The sequence below is a fragment of the Aquarana catesbeiana genome, linkage group LG06, assembly GCF_042186555.1.
Source record: "Aquarana catesbeiana isolate 2022-GZ linkage group LG06, ASM4218655v1, whole genome shotgun sequence".
Classification (NCBI taxonomy): Eukaryota; Metazoa; Chordata; class Amphibia; order Anura; family Ranidae; genus Aquarana; species Aquarana catesbeiana.
Window position 1 is genome coordinate 359041710 of NC_133329.1, and position 15827 is coordinate 359057536.

General features: G+C 40.8%; 1 protein-coding gene across 8 annotated transcripts in view; it reads right to left on the minus strand.

Annotated features, from left to right (window-relative positions):
- The window catches only part of PKP4 (plakophilin 4), a 471675-nt gene that overhangs the window by 76857 nt on the left and 378991 nt on the right, over nucleotides 1-15827 (minus strand). For all 8 annotated transcript variants that reach the window (XM_073634112.1, XM_073634111.1, XM_073634115.1 and 5 more), the window contains one exon: nucleotides 14546-14759. In XM_073634112.1, the coding sequence (XP_073490213.1) occupies nucleotides 14546-14759 (214 nt within the window). The remainder of the gene's footprint in view (nucleotides 1-14545; nucleotides 14760-15827) is intronic.

Consider the following 15827-nt stretch of genomic DNA (forward strand, 5'->3'; position numbering starts at 1 on the left):
AACAGCGGTGTTGTGAACCTTCTGTGCATGGCCCCTGTACAAACAAATAGGTGTTTTTACTTGGTCAGCAATGGCATGGGATGGGGGGAGAGGGGCAGTTCAAAAATTGGACTCACACAGGGGCCCTTTGGTGATTCTAGGTATGTATGGATCCGTCTAGGTATGGCAATTTTTCCTATGCCTTTTTTAATTAATTTCGGCAAATTGATCTACATGTTCCTATATTTATTTCCAATTTTAAATAAAATGTAGGAGTGGAAGTGCATTCTATGAATTATCTGGTAGGTAGCCATTAGGTTATATTCATCCATGAGGATGAAGTATAGTAGTGGAGTTTTTGTACACCTACAAAATAATTCATTTTGGGTGTTTCCCAGGAAACCCTACCTGAAGTGTATATAAGTTTACTCACACATCTGAGCTTTTGATGATGTAATTTACCATGGCGAAACATGTCAAGCTAGGATACACGGTATGTTAGAGAAAGGTTTAGGTGCTTTACAGCAAGTTTTAGATGTTATAAAGTAAGCTTGTCGCTGTTTGGAGAATTTGTGAGGACCTTTAATATCCCCTTAGTGATTTTAGCCAGCTGTTTGCTGAGAACTTTTCAATAAACCATGCTGGTTTACACTACGTGGAGCCCGTTTTTCTTTTCTTTTTAAATGCCATTGTCTATCTGGAGCACAGAGAGTGGAAGGGAGTTATCGGCTGGAGTCCGTGAGTGGAGCGCTGAGATCTGATCGTTGGTTGGACCTCGCAGAGTGTAGGGGAGTGGAGGATTCCTCTCTGGGCTGTTCCTTGTGACCACGGATCAGTAGTTACCATCGGGGGCTGGTTCCTGTTTCCACGGATCTTTGAGACCACAAAGTGATTTTGACCTCTCTTGCTATATGGTAATGAGGGTCAACTCCATTTGGGGAGTAGGAATGTCACCTGTTTATGAATCGGCTGGGAGTACCAACCTTTGTTGTTTTTTTTCACTGTGGGATATACAGCACGTTTATATCTGAGCAAGGATGTTCACTTCACCTTTTTTGCTACATTTACCATGCATTTGTTGGACTTTTTTACTGGATAAATATCTTACACCTATCGTATATATAATTTTGTTTAGATTGTTAAATGTTAATTCCCTTTTGTAGAGGATCGTTTCACCATTTAACGTTACATATTAGGCATCTTGCTAGCGCTGTTTTGTTTGTAGGATCCACCTTTTTTTCACTAAAGACACAGTTTTCACCTTTATCACTAGATTGAAACAGCTGCTGCAGAGTTTTTGTTAGTTCACCATTTATCCTAGGCGCAATTGTTTTTTTTATTTTTCCTTTGGTAATTCTGTCCACCACCGACCTACAGGATTTCAGCCAGTTTTGCGATTCACACACACATTTGCCACTATATTTTAATGTTTAAGCCAACACTGACTGGGCAGGGCAGTTTTGTTCACCACAGAGTCCTATGGGAAGAAAAGGTCTAACATTATTGGCATCTATCTGGGAATGCTGTACAGGAAACCATCTGACACTACTGTGCCTGCATATAGCGGTGAAATAAAAAAACTATAAATACAGCATTACTTTCCCCATTTCATCTCAGGGCTATATTAAATGTGCATTCACATATTACAATCAATAAATCTACATAAATTGCAAGGAAACAATAAATTTGCCTTTAAGCCAATGTGCGGGAGAAAACTATCCATTTTCTGTCAAGTCTCTCTCTTATTAATAATAATTTCTTGCATTCTAAAAAAAAGATCACTTAATGGAATTTTCCACTAGAATGGACACCTGTCATGAGAGAAATGTGGTCATTGCTGACTGCTCTAGAAAATGCCTGGTTGCCTGTGGTTTTAGTACTTGAATCACAACCTGGAAAAAAACTGCAGCAGTCGATGCCACAATTCCTGACCTGAAAGATAGCTCCAGGTTAAAGATTCTGAAAGCACTAAAGCCAAAGAGTCAGGACAACAGCTAGAAACTGTCACTTTCAGCAATAGCATTATAAATATTTTTTTTCTTAAGAAAAATATCCTGGACATAGTTTGCATCCTGGGTGGTTTATCTGCAGGTAAATCACTGCATGATCGATTACATGTGATTGGTCAGGAATAGCTGTGGGAACAGTCAGCCTCCTATCTCATTCAATGGGGAAACCCGCCTGCAGCTAATCTCGTGGACCCCGCTGGGAGTCCCGCACCTGATCACAAGTGTGAATGGGAACTACGGCTTGATCATGCAACTAGAGTTGATTTGCCTGCTTTAGAACACATTGTAATGGAAAGCAAATGAAATTGTAGAGACTTTCAGTGTCACATCCAAAATTATCAGAAGGAAAAGGGAGTGGATCCGGGAGAGGGGAGATGAAAACTCCCCACCGGACTCCAAAGTATGTGGAATTTGTTGGCACAACATTAAACAGTAATGAATAAAATGTATGTTTATTACACCTCATTAATTATTCACTACAAATAAAAGACACAGTGCATCTACATCTAGGGATCAATATATATTAATGTATACAAATGCCCGCCATTGGATTGGTATATATCTAGCCTGACTGTTGATATGCATACATATACAGTGTTCAATAAATGCTGTGCAGACAGGCTTCTCCAAATCCAGATATCTGTCAACCTGTTTCGCAGTAAAGTTGGTTCATTAGGACAAAGAGGGTATATAGAAGAAAGCAATTAAAAAGAGTATGGCATTACAGAGTCTGGCAGGCGGACAGAGGCACAAAAGGGGATCCCCATCTCCACTGGTATATACTATAATGAGGTAGCTGGATGTGCAGATAGAAGATGGCGTCACTGATATGATCAATTCCAGAGACTCCACTCCTTGACCCAAGACAGGAAATGGCAGTGTACGGTTATGTGATCTCGCCGAGTATATAGACCCTGGGGGATACAATTCCAAAAATCAGGTGTATTTCAGGTGCTTCTTCATATACCAGAAAAACCATCACATGAAACCCATCAAAACTAGGCATCAGCAGCATAGGGCTCGGCTATTCAAACTCTCTCTCCTATATGCATCTGTATCCCAGGGATGCATATAGGAAAGATAAATTGAATAGCTGACCCCTATGCAGCTGATGCCTAGCTTTGATGGGTTTCATGTGATGTTTTCTTCCTGGTACATGTAAGCACCTGGAAAACACCCGGTTTTTAGAATAGTATCCTCTGGGGCTATATACTGTGATTTGGAGAGTTCACATAACCTTACGCTACCATTATCCTGTCTTGGCTCAAATCTATACAGAGTCTCTGGGATTGCTTATATCAGAGAAGCCATATTCTGCCCGCACATCCATCCACTTCATTATACTATATACCAGTGGAGATGGGGATCCCCTTTTGTGCCTCTATGTCCGCCTACCAGATTCTGTAATGCCATACTCTTAATTGCTTTTCTCTATATACCCTCTTGGTCCTGATGAAGCAACTTTACTGCGAAGCGCGTTGACAGATATCTGGATTTGGAGAAGCCTGTCTGCACAGCATTTATTGAACACTGTATATGTATGCATATCAACATTCAGGCTAGATATATACCGATCCGGTGGAGGGCATTTGTATATATTTTTTAATGTCCTAGGGCATTGATCCCTAAATGTATATGGACCGTGTCTTTTATGTGTTGTGATATTTGAGGAGGTGTAAACATTTTTTAAATTTTATTCAGCACTGTCTAGTGTTGTGCCAAGACAATCCACATATTTTGCAGTCCAGTGGGGCATTTTCATCTCCCCTCTCCTGGATCCCATTGCCTTTTCCTTGCTGCTTTAACAGAAAGCACTTTGTGTGCGACTTTCAGTCACATCATTATAGTAATAGTAACAGATAGTAACGGAGTTCTTCTAATAGGTTGCATTGTTTAGGAGAAAAATCGACTTCTACTAAGCAATAACTATTGATTGCGCATATCTGCTTCCACGTGCAATCATGAGAGAAAAATGCACACAATTGTGCACAGCTGCAGACAGTAAAAAAAAAAAAAAAAAAAAAAAAAAAAAAAAAAAAAAAAACTTAGCATAAGTTTTTTTTGTAATGCAATCAAAAAGTAGCCCTAGCCTAACAGCAGGTTATAGTTACAGATACAATGTAATCATTGTTACATTGCTGAAAATTGCAGCAAACCTGTACTTTTCTTTCTTTTTAATGTTCTATAAAATTCTTTCATGCTTCATCCCCAGTTAACCTTAGAACAGCCCCCATTAATATCTTCCTGTGTCATTTCTACATTTTATAGTTTAAACATTGCATTCTCTTTATTTTTGCCAATTTTCTGCAGAACCCTAATTTCATTTGTAAACACCCTCACCATGCTTTGTACCAAAATTTTTAGAATGTTAAGAGGGAATGTATATGTAAAATGTAATAATTGAGGACAACATTACTTAAATAAATGCCTTGATTTAAGAGTAGATGGTCAGTAACCAAACCTTCACTGACGGTTAACACTATGCAGTGCGTAAGCTCCATGCGATTTTGAACAGAAATCGCACCGTATACCTGTTCAAATAGCATATGATTCTTCAGCAGTGCAATTTGAGCCATTATTCTGTAAGGCTCAAATCGCAAAGGACCCTTTTTTTGGCCACACCAGAATCGGATTTGCTTGGTTTTTCACACCCATGTGATCTGATACTGAAAATCGTACTGCATTTTGCAAACCAATTGAGGTGTTAACATACACACCCGCAGTGGTTCGCATGAACGGGGTGCAATTTGGATGCGGTGCGGAATCCACACAGAATTTGCTATGCATTTGCAGCGCACAAGTGTGAACCAGAACTCAGTGCCCTTTATAGAAGGCAAAGAACCTTCAAACTACAGATCTAATCTAATTTACCTGATTGGAGTACCTGAGTTCAATTACCCTCTTTGCAGGATGTCATTGCAGCACTGGATAAAAGATGCAAGAGTCTGTCAGGAGTCCAGAAACTCATTGACCTTTTACACACACACACACACACACACACACACACATTACACCAATGAGTCATCTGACACCCTGGAGGGAAAATGGCTAATTGGGCCCAATTTGGACATTCACTTAGGGGTGTACTCTATTTTGTTCCCAGCTATTTAGACATTAATGGCTGTGTGTCGAGTTATTTTGAGGGGACAGCTAATTTACACCATTATACAAGCTGTACAGTCAGTACTTTACATTGTAGCAAAGTGTAATTTTTTTCAGTGTTGTCACATTAAAAGATATAAAATAGTTACAAAAATGTGAGGGGTGTACTCACTTGTAAGATACAGTGTGTGTGAGCAGTACAATTAGGGTTGTACCGATACCGAGCATTTGCTCGAGTGCTTGTATAGTCAGGGATGATACCGAACTCCCTGTGTGGCTTTAAAGCACCCGACAGTCACTTCCCCTCCCCGTCCCCCCCCCTCCGCGGCTTTCAGCTGCTTTATTGAAAGCCACACAGGGTGATCGGTGCTTTTAACTCCTGTGTGTCCTCCTCCAGGCCGGTTCCCCCCCCACCCGTGTTCTCCTCTGGTCCCCTCTGTGCTCCTCCGCCGCCACCCCCCCCCTCCCAGATGGTTCAGGATGGAGAGCGGAGGAAGGAGTCAGTATATGTCATTTACCGGCTCCTTCCTTTTCTGATTGGACATAGTCACTGACACTGTCTATTCATAACAGAGCACAGTTTACGAATGGAGAGGAGCCGCTGTCTCTCCATTCATCTTCAGCGCAGCTGAATCTGTGTCCTCAGTCCCTTTCCCTGTCTCAAAGGGAAGATGTCAGGGGTCTGTTTAGACCCCTTAAAGGATCACTAAAGATAATTTTTTTTTTTTTTTTAAATAACATGTTATACTTACCTCCACTGTGCACCTCGTTTTGTACAGAGTGGCCCAGAACCTGGTCTTCTGAAGTCCCTTGGCGGCTGTCTCAGCCCCCCCCCCCCCCCGCAAGGACTCAACACCTTCATGCAAGCTCCTTCGCATAGTGTTGAGTGCTTGCGGGTGCGCTCCCGTGATACAGCCGGTGGCCATAGCCGCTCACTGTATCACTCGGCCCCGCCCCCCGGCGCGCCGCATCACTGGATGTGATTGACAGCAGCGCGAGCCAATGGCTGCACTGCTTTCAACCCATCCACTGTAACCAATCAACGGCCTGACTGAGCGGCAAAGAGGATGTCGGGGGCGAGCGCGGGACTTTCGAGGGGTCAGGTAAGTAAAACGGGGGGGGGGCTGGTATTGTCGGATGTTTTTTCACCTTAATGCATAGAATGCATTAAGGTGAAAAAACTTTTACCTTTACAACCCCTTTAACATCTCACCAAAGCGCCCCCCCCCCCCCCAAAAGGGTTGATAAAACAAAAAAAAAAAAAATTTAAAAAAACACTGACAACTGACACGGTCCACTCCCCCCTCAAAAAAAGAAAGCATTGTAAAAAAAAAAAAAAAAAAAAAAAATGAAAAAAAAAGGCAAAAAAAAATTAAATAATAACAAAAAACTACTGACAGTCCACACCTCATTAGTGCCCATGCCACATGACATTTAAAAAAAAAAAAAAAAAAACGTAATGGCAATTGGCGAGTACTTGAACTCGGTCTTAAAAAAGTGGTATCGGTACAACCCTAATATATATACACATATACAGCTCAGCATTAATGAGTACACCCCTTTTGTAAAGTAATATCTCAATCAACACAAAACAAATTCCAAAATTTTGACAAAACTGAGTGTTCTAGAACATTTGTTTAGCTAATTACATGAAAGTAAGGTTAATAACATAACTAGACTATAAAATCTTCAGTTTTACTCAAATTAGTTGATGCAAAAATGAATACACCCCACAATGAAAACTACTACATCTAGTATTTTGTATGACCACAAAAGGTCATCACCAAATCGGCGACATATTGAAACATCTATCTTTTTTCCATTCTTCAAGAACGACCTCTTTTAGAGCCTGGATGCTGGATGGAGAGTGATGCTTAACTTGTCTCTTCAGAATTCCCCATAGGGTTCAGATCAGAAGACATACTTTGCCACTGAATCACTTTCACTCTGTTCTTCTTCAGAAATGCAGCAGTGACCTTAGATGTGTGTTTTGGATCATTGTCATGTTGGAAAATTGTACGACGATCAAGGGCACGGAGTGATAGTAGCATCTTCTCTTTCAATATAGAGCAGTAACATCTGTGAATTCACAATACCATCATAGAAATGCAGCTCCTCGACACAGCAGCATTTATGCAGCCCCACAGAAGACACTGCTACCACTGTTTCACTGTAGGCACCATGCATTTTTCTTTGTACTCCTCACCTTTGTGACGCCATACAGTTTTGAAGCAATCAGTTCCAAAAAACATTTATCTTGGTCTCCTCACTCCAGAGTACAGTCCCAGTAGTCTTCTTTTTCAGCATGGGCCCCGGCAAATTCTAGGTGTGCTTTTTTGTGCATGGGCTTTTTAGAGAGGCTTCCTTAATGAACAACACCCATGCATGCCATTCCTCTGCAGTGCGTGCCGTATTGTGTAACAGGAAACAATCACCTCAGGTTGGCTACTTCTTTAGCTAACTGCAGTGAACTTGCATGGTGAATTTCTTCAACCCTTCTCATCAGAAGACGCACCTGTGGAGGTTTTAACTTCCGTGGATGGCCTGGACGTCTGCGAGATGGTTGCAGTTCCATCTTTGTTAAATTTTTGTATCACTTTTGCTACAATATTCTGGCTGATAAGTAAAGCTTTGCTGATCTTCTTGTAGCCGTCACCTTTCTTGTGTAAAGAAATTATTTTCTTTCTCAGGCCTTGAGACATTTCTCTTTCATGTGGTGCCATTGCTGACAGCATGAAATGGGAAGGGGTTTTCTTCAATAAGTAATGCCCTTTCATAATCAACTGCCTCCTGGACACCTGTTTAATGAATAATTCGACTCACCTGTAGTTGAATTCTTGTTAGGCCCCTTTCACGCGGGATTTCCGATCAGGTCAGTCTGTCCATTTTTCAGGCTGACCTAATCGGAGCCTCCATTCACTCCTATGGGGTAGCAGATGTCAGTGGTGACATGTCCGCTGACACCCGCTATCTGATCCGGTCCATGAAATCCAGACAGATGGAGACCCCATTTTCCATCTGTCTGGCAGATCAGATGAAAATGGACAGGCGGTCCGTTTGCATCCGATATCCCTATAGAGAACAGCGGGGCTCTGACAGCTCCGTCTCAGCACAGTGAGCGGAGACGGACCTGTCATCCGTCTGCCAGCGGGGATCAGCGGATCGATCCCCTGCTGAGCAAGCGGAGTCTGCTGGGCTGACAAGCCCTAAAGGACCCTAAGTTAGGATTTTGTTGTTTAAAATTTAGCTTTACTCCTAAGACTTTTATTGTGGTGTATTCATATTGGCAACATGGTGTTGAATGAATTTGTTAGGAAAAATACTTTTTTGTGTGTGCGCAAATGAACAAATCTTGGTTGCAATCAATGGCCCCCATTTGTGGGAGTATTTTGTGGTATAGTGTCTCATAGAAAATGTTGATTCTGAAAGGAAAGTAATGGTTTTCAACTGTACCCAGACATACTCTTCTAATGGCATGTTGCGCTGACTGATTTTAGCCAGCAGCAGGAACAGATTAAGGATTACACCTGTTGCCTTGAGTTGCCCTTTAAGTTAGGTTACATCTTTATTCTTTTTTACAGTGAGTAAATTCTATTCAGGAGTTCTGAAGTTTATTAATATCCAGAAAGTACTTTGCCGACCTTTAATATGCATTCAGTTTCAGTGAAAAAGACTAGAGGGATTTGCATCTGGTTGTAGCATAGCAGAACATAATTAGGAGGCTAGAAGCAGGCTATCAAAGTATACAGCATCAGGCACTGTAGAAAAATTCAGCGGGCACATTTGCGTTTGTTTACCTGAGCTGGAGATTGTAACTGATTATGCTAAACGGTCACAGAAAAATGAATGAAGATCTCACCTATAGACCACAGATGCCGGTGTGTTAAGTGCTCCTGTGCATTTGCAATAGTATGGCCTGTGCATCTAAATCTCTGAAGCTTAATTTAATTTATACAGAACAAAAATAAATAAATAAAACGGGCAGGCATACCTATCAGTGATCAGCGAGTGTGAAGAGGCTAATATGTTGCTAGGCAACATGACATCTGTAAAAGTAAAATAAACGTACACAAGAAGATGGCTGCCTGCCTGCTCTCATCATTAGACAATGTTCTTTTCCCTGGCTGCGCTGGAAGACATCTGACCATCGCACAGTTTTGTTTCCACTGAATGCAAAGCAGCTAACCAAAGGAAAGCGCGCTATATTTTCCTTCTGCAAAAAAGACAGCTTTAAATGCTGTTGACTAAAAAAAAGCCAAGGTTTAATGCTGAGGAATGTACTTGTTAAATATGGCTGGTTTATGTACAGGACACATAGTGAATGTCAAAAGCACAGTGGAGTCACAGTCAAGATTTAAAGACTGGCAGACAGGTGAAGTAGCTGCAATGGGTCATGGGAAAAAATAAGTGTGGAAGAACATTGCTTCCATAATGCTGAGCGCTTCAGAGGAATTACTTTTTTTGGCTATAGGAAGCTAACAAACAGTGAACATTTTTGTTATTAAAACTTAAGTTGTTTGAACATTAGAAGCTTAATATGAACCTCCAAGAAACATTCTATAACATGGGATTCATGGATAAAATTTCAATCCACTTCCACTTATAAAGAAATTATAACACAAACCCCTTAAATTGACTTACTAGGAGTAGCTGTTTATATTCCGATGTTCAGGTTCTTTTCAATGAGATAACATGTGTGCCAGCAATTCATCCCTCACCCCTTCCCCTCCCCATCCCTACTTCTTGCTCTCTCTTTTCCTCTATCCTCTCTCTCTATCTATACTTTCACTTTTCCTCTTAGTCTTTACTTCTGCTAAACTAATGCACAGATCACTTTTCATTATGTTTGACTTAAAGACTCAAAGACTGTGAACCTCCCCTTCTTTTTTTTTACTTAAATACTGCAATAATACTCTTTATAAATATATAGATACTTGCTGGGTGTATGGTTCATATTTTACTGTTATAGCCGATACAGTCTAAACCTAAATCTATCATTCTGACTTCTAAATATGTACCTTTTATGTGCATTATGTTTGTCTTTGCTCTGTTTTTCTTTAATAAAAACTTATTAAACAAAAAAAAAAAAAAAAAAAAAAAAAAAAAAAAAGAAGCTTAATATGCTTGACTGGCTTCTACTATCTGATAACTTAATATAGACAATCTGAGAAAAACATTAAAAAAAAAAAAATTATATTTGTAATATCCAGCTGCAAATTTCTTCTTACAGATAGAAGTTCTCCTAAAACAGGTGGCTAATGCTGACTGAAAGAAATGTAATCAAATGTGCAGCAGCTGAACCATCTTCTCTATCCCTCTGAACGCGCTGCTTTTTTTTTTTTTTTTTAGATGGCTGGTGGCATGGGATGCCTGGTCGGACCTCACAAACCCTCCTTTTACCCAATCCCCCATTTTTGATAATTTTTGCTTTTCTTTCTTCTGCTCCTTATTACCTCTTCTTTTTCCACCATTGCTTTACCTCTTTATTCCTACCCTTCCTCAACTGGACTCTTTTTGGGTTCCCTTTCACATTGTTAAAAACAGGGACTTATGGTGCTTGCTCTGTAGTCTCTGCGATCCAAGGTTTTTCCTCCACTAATGCACATTACTTATTTTGTTGCACTGTAACCCTTTTTGTGGTTTTTTCTTGTACTCCTCTGGTGGTGTTCTCTGTACTTTCTGTATATTCCTGGTAAACTTAAAGTAGATGTAAACCCTCACATATACCCAGCGATGTGAACAGCCTCAGATGATATACAGAGTTTTACAGCGGAACAGAAAAGCAGAAAGACACGGCACCTATAGCTTTGCAGGTCAGATTTCATGAATGGGGTTTACATCCACTTTAAAACCGAATAAAACATTTGCTGAAAGAAAAGCCCCATCCCCTTTCGTGGACAAGTGGTTCATAAAACCAGTGTCCACTATGTCCTTTATCCCCCTGGCCCCGTCTTGTAACTTCCCCTCTGCAGTCCTTTTTTACAGGGGCAGCAACAGTTTGTTCTTCCCTCGCTGTAGTAGGTGGACCAGGGAGTCTAAGACTTCCGGTTTGAACTGCTCACTCTACCTGTGGTGTTTGACTGACAGGTCCGGAGACTGCTCATTTATCCCGCCTCCCATGACCCCACACTTTCCCAGACAAGTCAGGAGACTCCTGGTTTATCAAAAAATGATGCAATGAACACCAATAGGAGGCAGCTTTGCCACCTATGAGATCCCTCCTCACAGGGTCCAGGCATTGGAGATTCTTCTTGATGTCTCTGGGGTTTAAATGGTGAGTTTTGGCAAAACAGCGCTAGTTAAAAAGACCATTGTTTTTATTTTACTAAAGGAACATAACTGTTGGATAGGATCAATTGCTATCCTGGCGTTCAATGTTACTGCTGGATATGGTACACATGCCATTCTCTAACTTTTGTGTGTGTTATGACAAGTGTGCTATATAATAGCGTATGTCTGAGCAAAATAAAAAACACATACTGTACATTTCTCCAATCACCCAAAAGGGCAATCTCTCCCCTCCCTCTTTGAAACTTGGCAATTTCTTTTGGGGCTGGGGGAGCGGGTACCTGGTTTTGACAGGTACTCACTCCCACTTTTGCACAGAACGCCTAGGCTAATATCCAGTGTGCTCCCAAATTCCCGTTTGACCTGGTGACACAGCCTCTCTCTGCTGCACTGAAATCCCAAGCTGTTCTGTCAGACCTGTGCCATTCTCTTCTGCTTGAATACAGAACCTATATGCCTATTATCTCTATAATATAACAGGGAGAAGTTCTGTAGTCCATAGAGAACTCTGCAGGGCTGAATTCCACTGTAAGAATTTGCTTAGCAGAACAAAGTTATTTTGGCAGATGAATAGTAAACACTTCTACAGGGTACCTACCAATAGGAGGTAAAATTGTCCAGGTTAGTGATTCTCAACATGTTTATAGGATTTCTTAAAATGTTTCTGCCTCCCTAACCACAACTTGGGCAAATACTGAAATCATGACCTGCAGAGGTCCTCCAGCTCCAAGCATAATGAAGGGGTGAAAAAGACTAATTTGAATCCACTTTGCTTAGTCGGCTAAGGCCATCGTGCACTAACTTACTGCAACTAGAATTAATCCATTGTGGATCTAGCACCAATAAACTAAAATCAGGTTGTGATGGGTTATTGCACTTTGAAATTCACCACAGACTATTGCACGGCTGCACTGGATAAGCCTCCTTGTCTGTCTTTACTGCCTCTTTGAAGCTTTTAAAAGCAGACCATGAAACTGTGTTGGTGTTATAGGTTAAATTCAATAATTACATCCATAAAACATATTAATTAGCTTGTGTACTTTGCCACATGTCTCCAACACGAGGAAACACAGAAGGGGTGGTCGGTGGTCAAGAACACTCCAGTTGAGTTAAATCAGTCATTAGCTGGTGAATGTTTATGAATACTACTTTGCTCATTTGTAAATTGCGACAGAAAGAAAAATAGGAACATTAGGTTGGGAAATTCGTAAACAGCACTCAATTATTTCTGCCAATATCATATGAGCTGGAAATTGAATGCTAATGCTTTAGATAATCAGTGTACTTGGCGTCAGAGATGATTATAAATAAATAATAGTAATAATGAAAATTGCATAGGGAATAAATTACCCAGACAATGGTTGCGAACAGTGCAGTTCCGCAACCGCAGGACTCTTCACATTTCAAACATTTTAATTAGTGATGGCGGCGTTTACTGTGCTATTTTCATATAAATAACCAAGGGCATAATACAGTTTAACTGTTCTCACCAGGATTCAGACATTGCAGTGCTGAAAGATGTTGAAATTAGTTGCATGAAGTACCATGGAAATCTATGTTGGTACTCATTTATATAAATTTCAGCCCAAGCAACATAGGGACATTAGCAAACACCTTTGCTTCTGTTATCTTACCTACTATAGAATAATGCCATTGGGTTTCTGATTGGTTGCTCACTCTCTGGGCTAATTATGTGCAGTAAATCTATCAATAGAAATGTTGGAAATAATAATAAAAAAAAATGTGTTGCATGGTTTAAGCCAGGAGTTTCATACACCTTGGTGGTATGGGAACTAAATAACGGAGGTACTTAAAGTGGTAGCAAAGTCCTGTTTCTTGATTTATACCTTCAGGTAAAAGCCTATAATAGGGCTTACCAGTAGGTACAGTCAATATCCTCTAAGCATGCACAATTTAGGAGATATTTACTTTAGCAGTGCTGGCGCGACGTGCCGTCCATTGCCTCAGTTTTTGTCATACAGAAAAGTTTCGTGCTTGTCCCTTCAGCAATTTTCGCATTAACTGTCGTGATCTTCTCTTGAAAGCTGTGTACTAATGAATAGTTTATCGTATGATCACTCTGATTTTTTTTTTTTGTCTGATATTCTCTTTGTGTGTATTAAGTATAAGGGTGGTATTCTAACCACCACTGAAAGGGTGGCATTCTTCACACTGAAGTCCAACATAAGGGGCATTTTCCTAATGACCCCTGATGATCAATTGGTTTTAGCAGGAGGTCCCCATGACCTAAAAGTTTATCACTCAAAAATCTCACTAGTTTCAGCTTGCTTGTTTTTTTGTGATTTTACATAAAGAGGATTATATTCTTAGGATTTTCTTTTCGCTGTTCCTTGCTTTCCATATGTAAAGTAAAACCAGGTAATTTTCAGCTTATAAAGTTATCTAATAGGTTTGGTGATGAGGATGATTTTGACAGTCTGAGGAAGGGGGGTATTGGAATATATTGGGAATATATTGGGTAATCCACTGGGCGTCGAATATTAAAACTGCTTGTATAAGTGATTCTGCGAATCTGTGCATGTGACAACTGTTGCTTTATCTATTGGACTGTCTGGGGAATATGTTACTTACTCCTACTTTTTCTTTTAAGATCAGATAAACAGGTAACAGGCATATTAACCTAATGGAGAAACATCCCCATACACATTGGTCCTGATCATTCCTTGGGTTGAAATTGTATAGACATTTTGGTGCCAAATATAACATTTTGTGGGGAAAATAATTAGATCCAAGGTAAACTTCCTATAAACTGAACAAAGAAATATGATCCAAGAAAATCTCACCCAAACATTAATGCCATATACAATTGAATAAATGTACGCAAGGTATCATTTAACAGTAACAGTATTATGTAAGACATTGCAAAGGCAATAATAGTGGTACAAGCTAAACCAAAATCTTGAAGAAACTGGATTAAAGCAGCTATGCTAAATTCTGGTCCTCAAGGTTGGCCTATAGCATGTGTTTTACCCAATACCAGTACTCATTTGAAAAAAAAAATAAAATAAAAAAAATAGTAACCTACATAAGAGACAACAATGTGGAAGTCTGTGAAAAGGTTCAAAGAAGTTGCATGGTAATAAGGCCTTGCAGACTGAGCACTGCTGGACTAGAAGGCAGTTCTGATAAGCAAGAAATTGACTCACCAGTTACAAGTTCCCGTATCTCCTGGTCACTGGTTTTTCTCAGTAGTCTAAGGAGTGCAGGGACCCCACCAGCATTCTTTACTGCTATTTTATTTTCATCAGTAGACTTGCCATAAACCAAGTTCCTTAAAGCGCCACAGGCATTCTTCTGAACTTCCAGGACTTTGTTATCCAGAAGGTCTACCAGGTGCTTTATTCCTCCCAGCCTGCACACCTACGGAGGAAATAATAGATGTAAAGAGCATTCAAGAAATGATTCGCGATGCACTGCTCGCATCAACATCTAATTCAATTAGGTCTACTTTCATAGGAATCTATAGCAATTATCTACAGTTTTTAATCAGATAAATATGAAATGGCCTGTTAAAAATGTAAAGGCGATACTAAAGGATCGTTTCTTATTTTTTTTTAAACAACAAACATGTCATACATACCTCCACTGTGCAGCTTTTTTTGCAGTGTGGCCCCCGACATCCATTTCTGGGGTCCCTCAGTGGCTCTTGCGGCTCCTCCCTGCATTAGATAACCCCCCTTGGAAAAGTGCTCTCCAGAGGGGGTTACCTTGAGGACGCGTTCTCGAATAGAGGCATTGGATTCGATTGACAGCAGCGGGAGCCAATGGCTGCACTGCCATCAATCTATCCAATCAAGAGCCGGGAACCCATGGAGAGAGGGACGGGCGGGGATGCGCTGATGGAAATTCGGGGCTCAGGTAAGTAAAACAGGGGGCTAGGGGGCCAGTGACTGCAAGGTGTTTTTTCCCCTTAATGCATAGGATGCATTAAGGGGAAAAAAACAGGAGCCTTTACAACCCCTTTAAGCTCCCATTAGAGCTACTAAGTAGAGTTTTAGCCTGCTTTTTACATCTAGCATTGTATTTTTGCTTATACAACAGAGGAAAAAGCCCCTAGTTTGTAGGAGTCAAAGCTTCATCACAGCAAGTGGCGGCCCGTCCATAAAGCGCACCGCCCACCCTATCCATGTTTCCCTCCCCCTGATCTACATATCAGGGTGCTGGACTATGGATTCCAATATTGGGGTTGGGGGGGGGGGGGGGAGTGTTTTTTTGAAGCATTTGATTAGAGCCAGAGGTTCTAAATGGCTTAAAAAAAAGGGTGGGTGCCCCGATCCCACCCAGTTGTGTGACGAATACATTTTCGCTATTTTCACACTAAAGTGCCTTCTCGCCAATCAGGAGGCAGGTCGTGAGACCTGTTTCAAGATTGGTCAAAGCGTGGGCCGCCTGGGGGGGCGGTGTCTGTGCGAGGGGGGGTGTGATGTC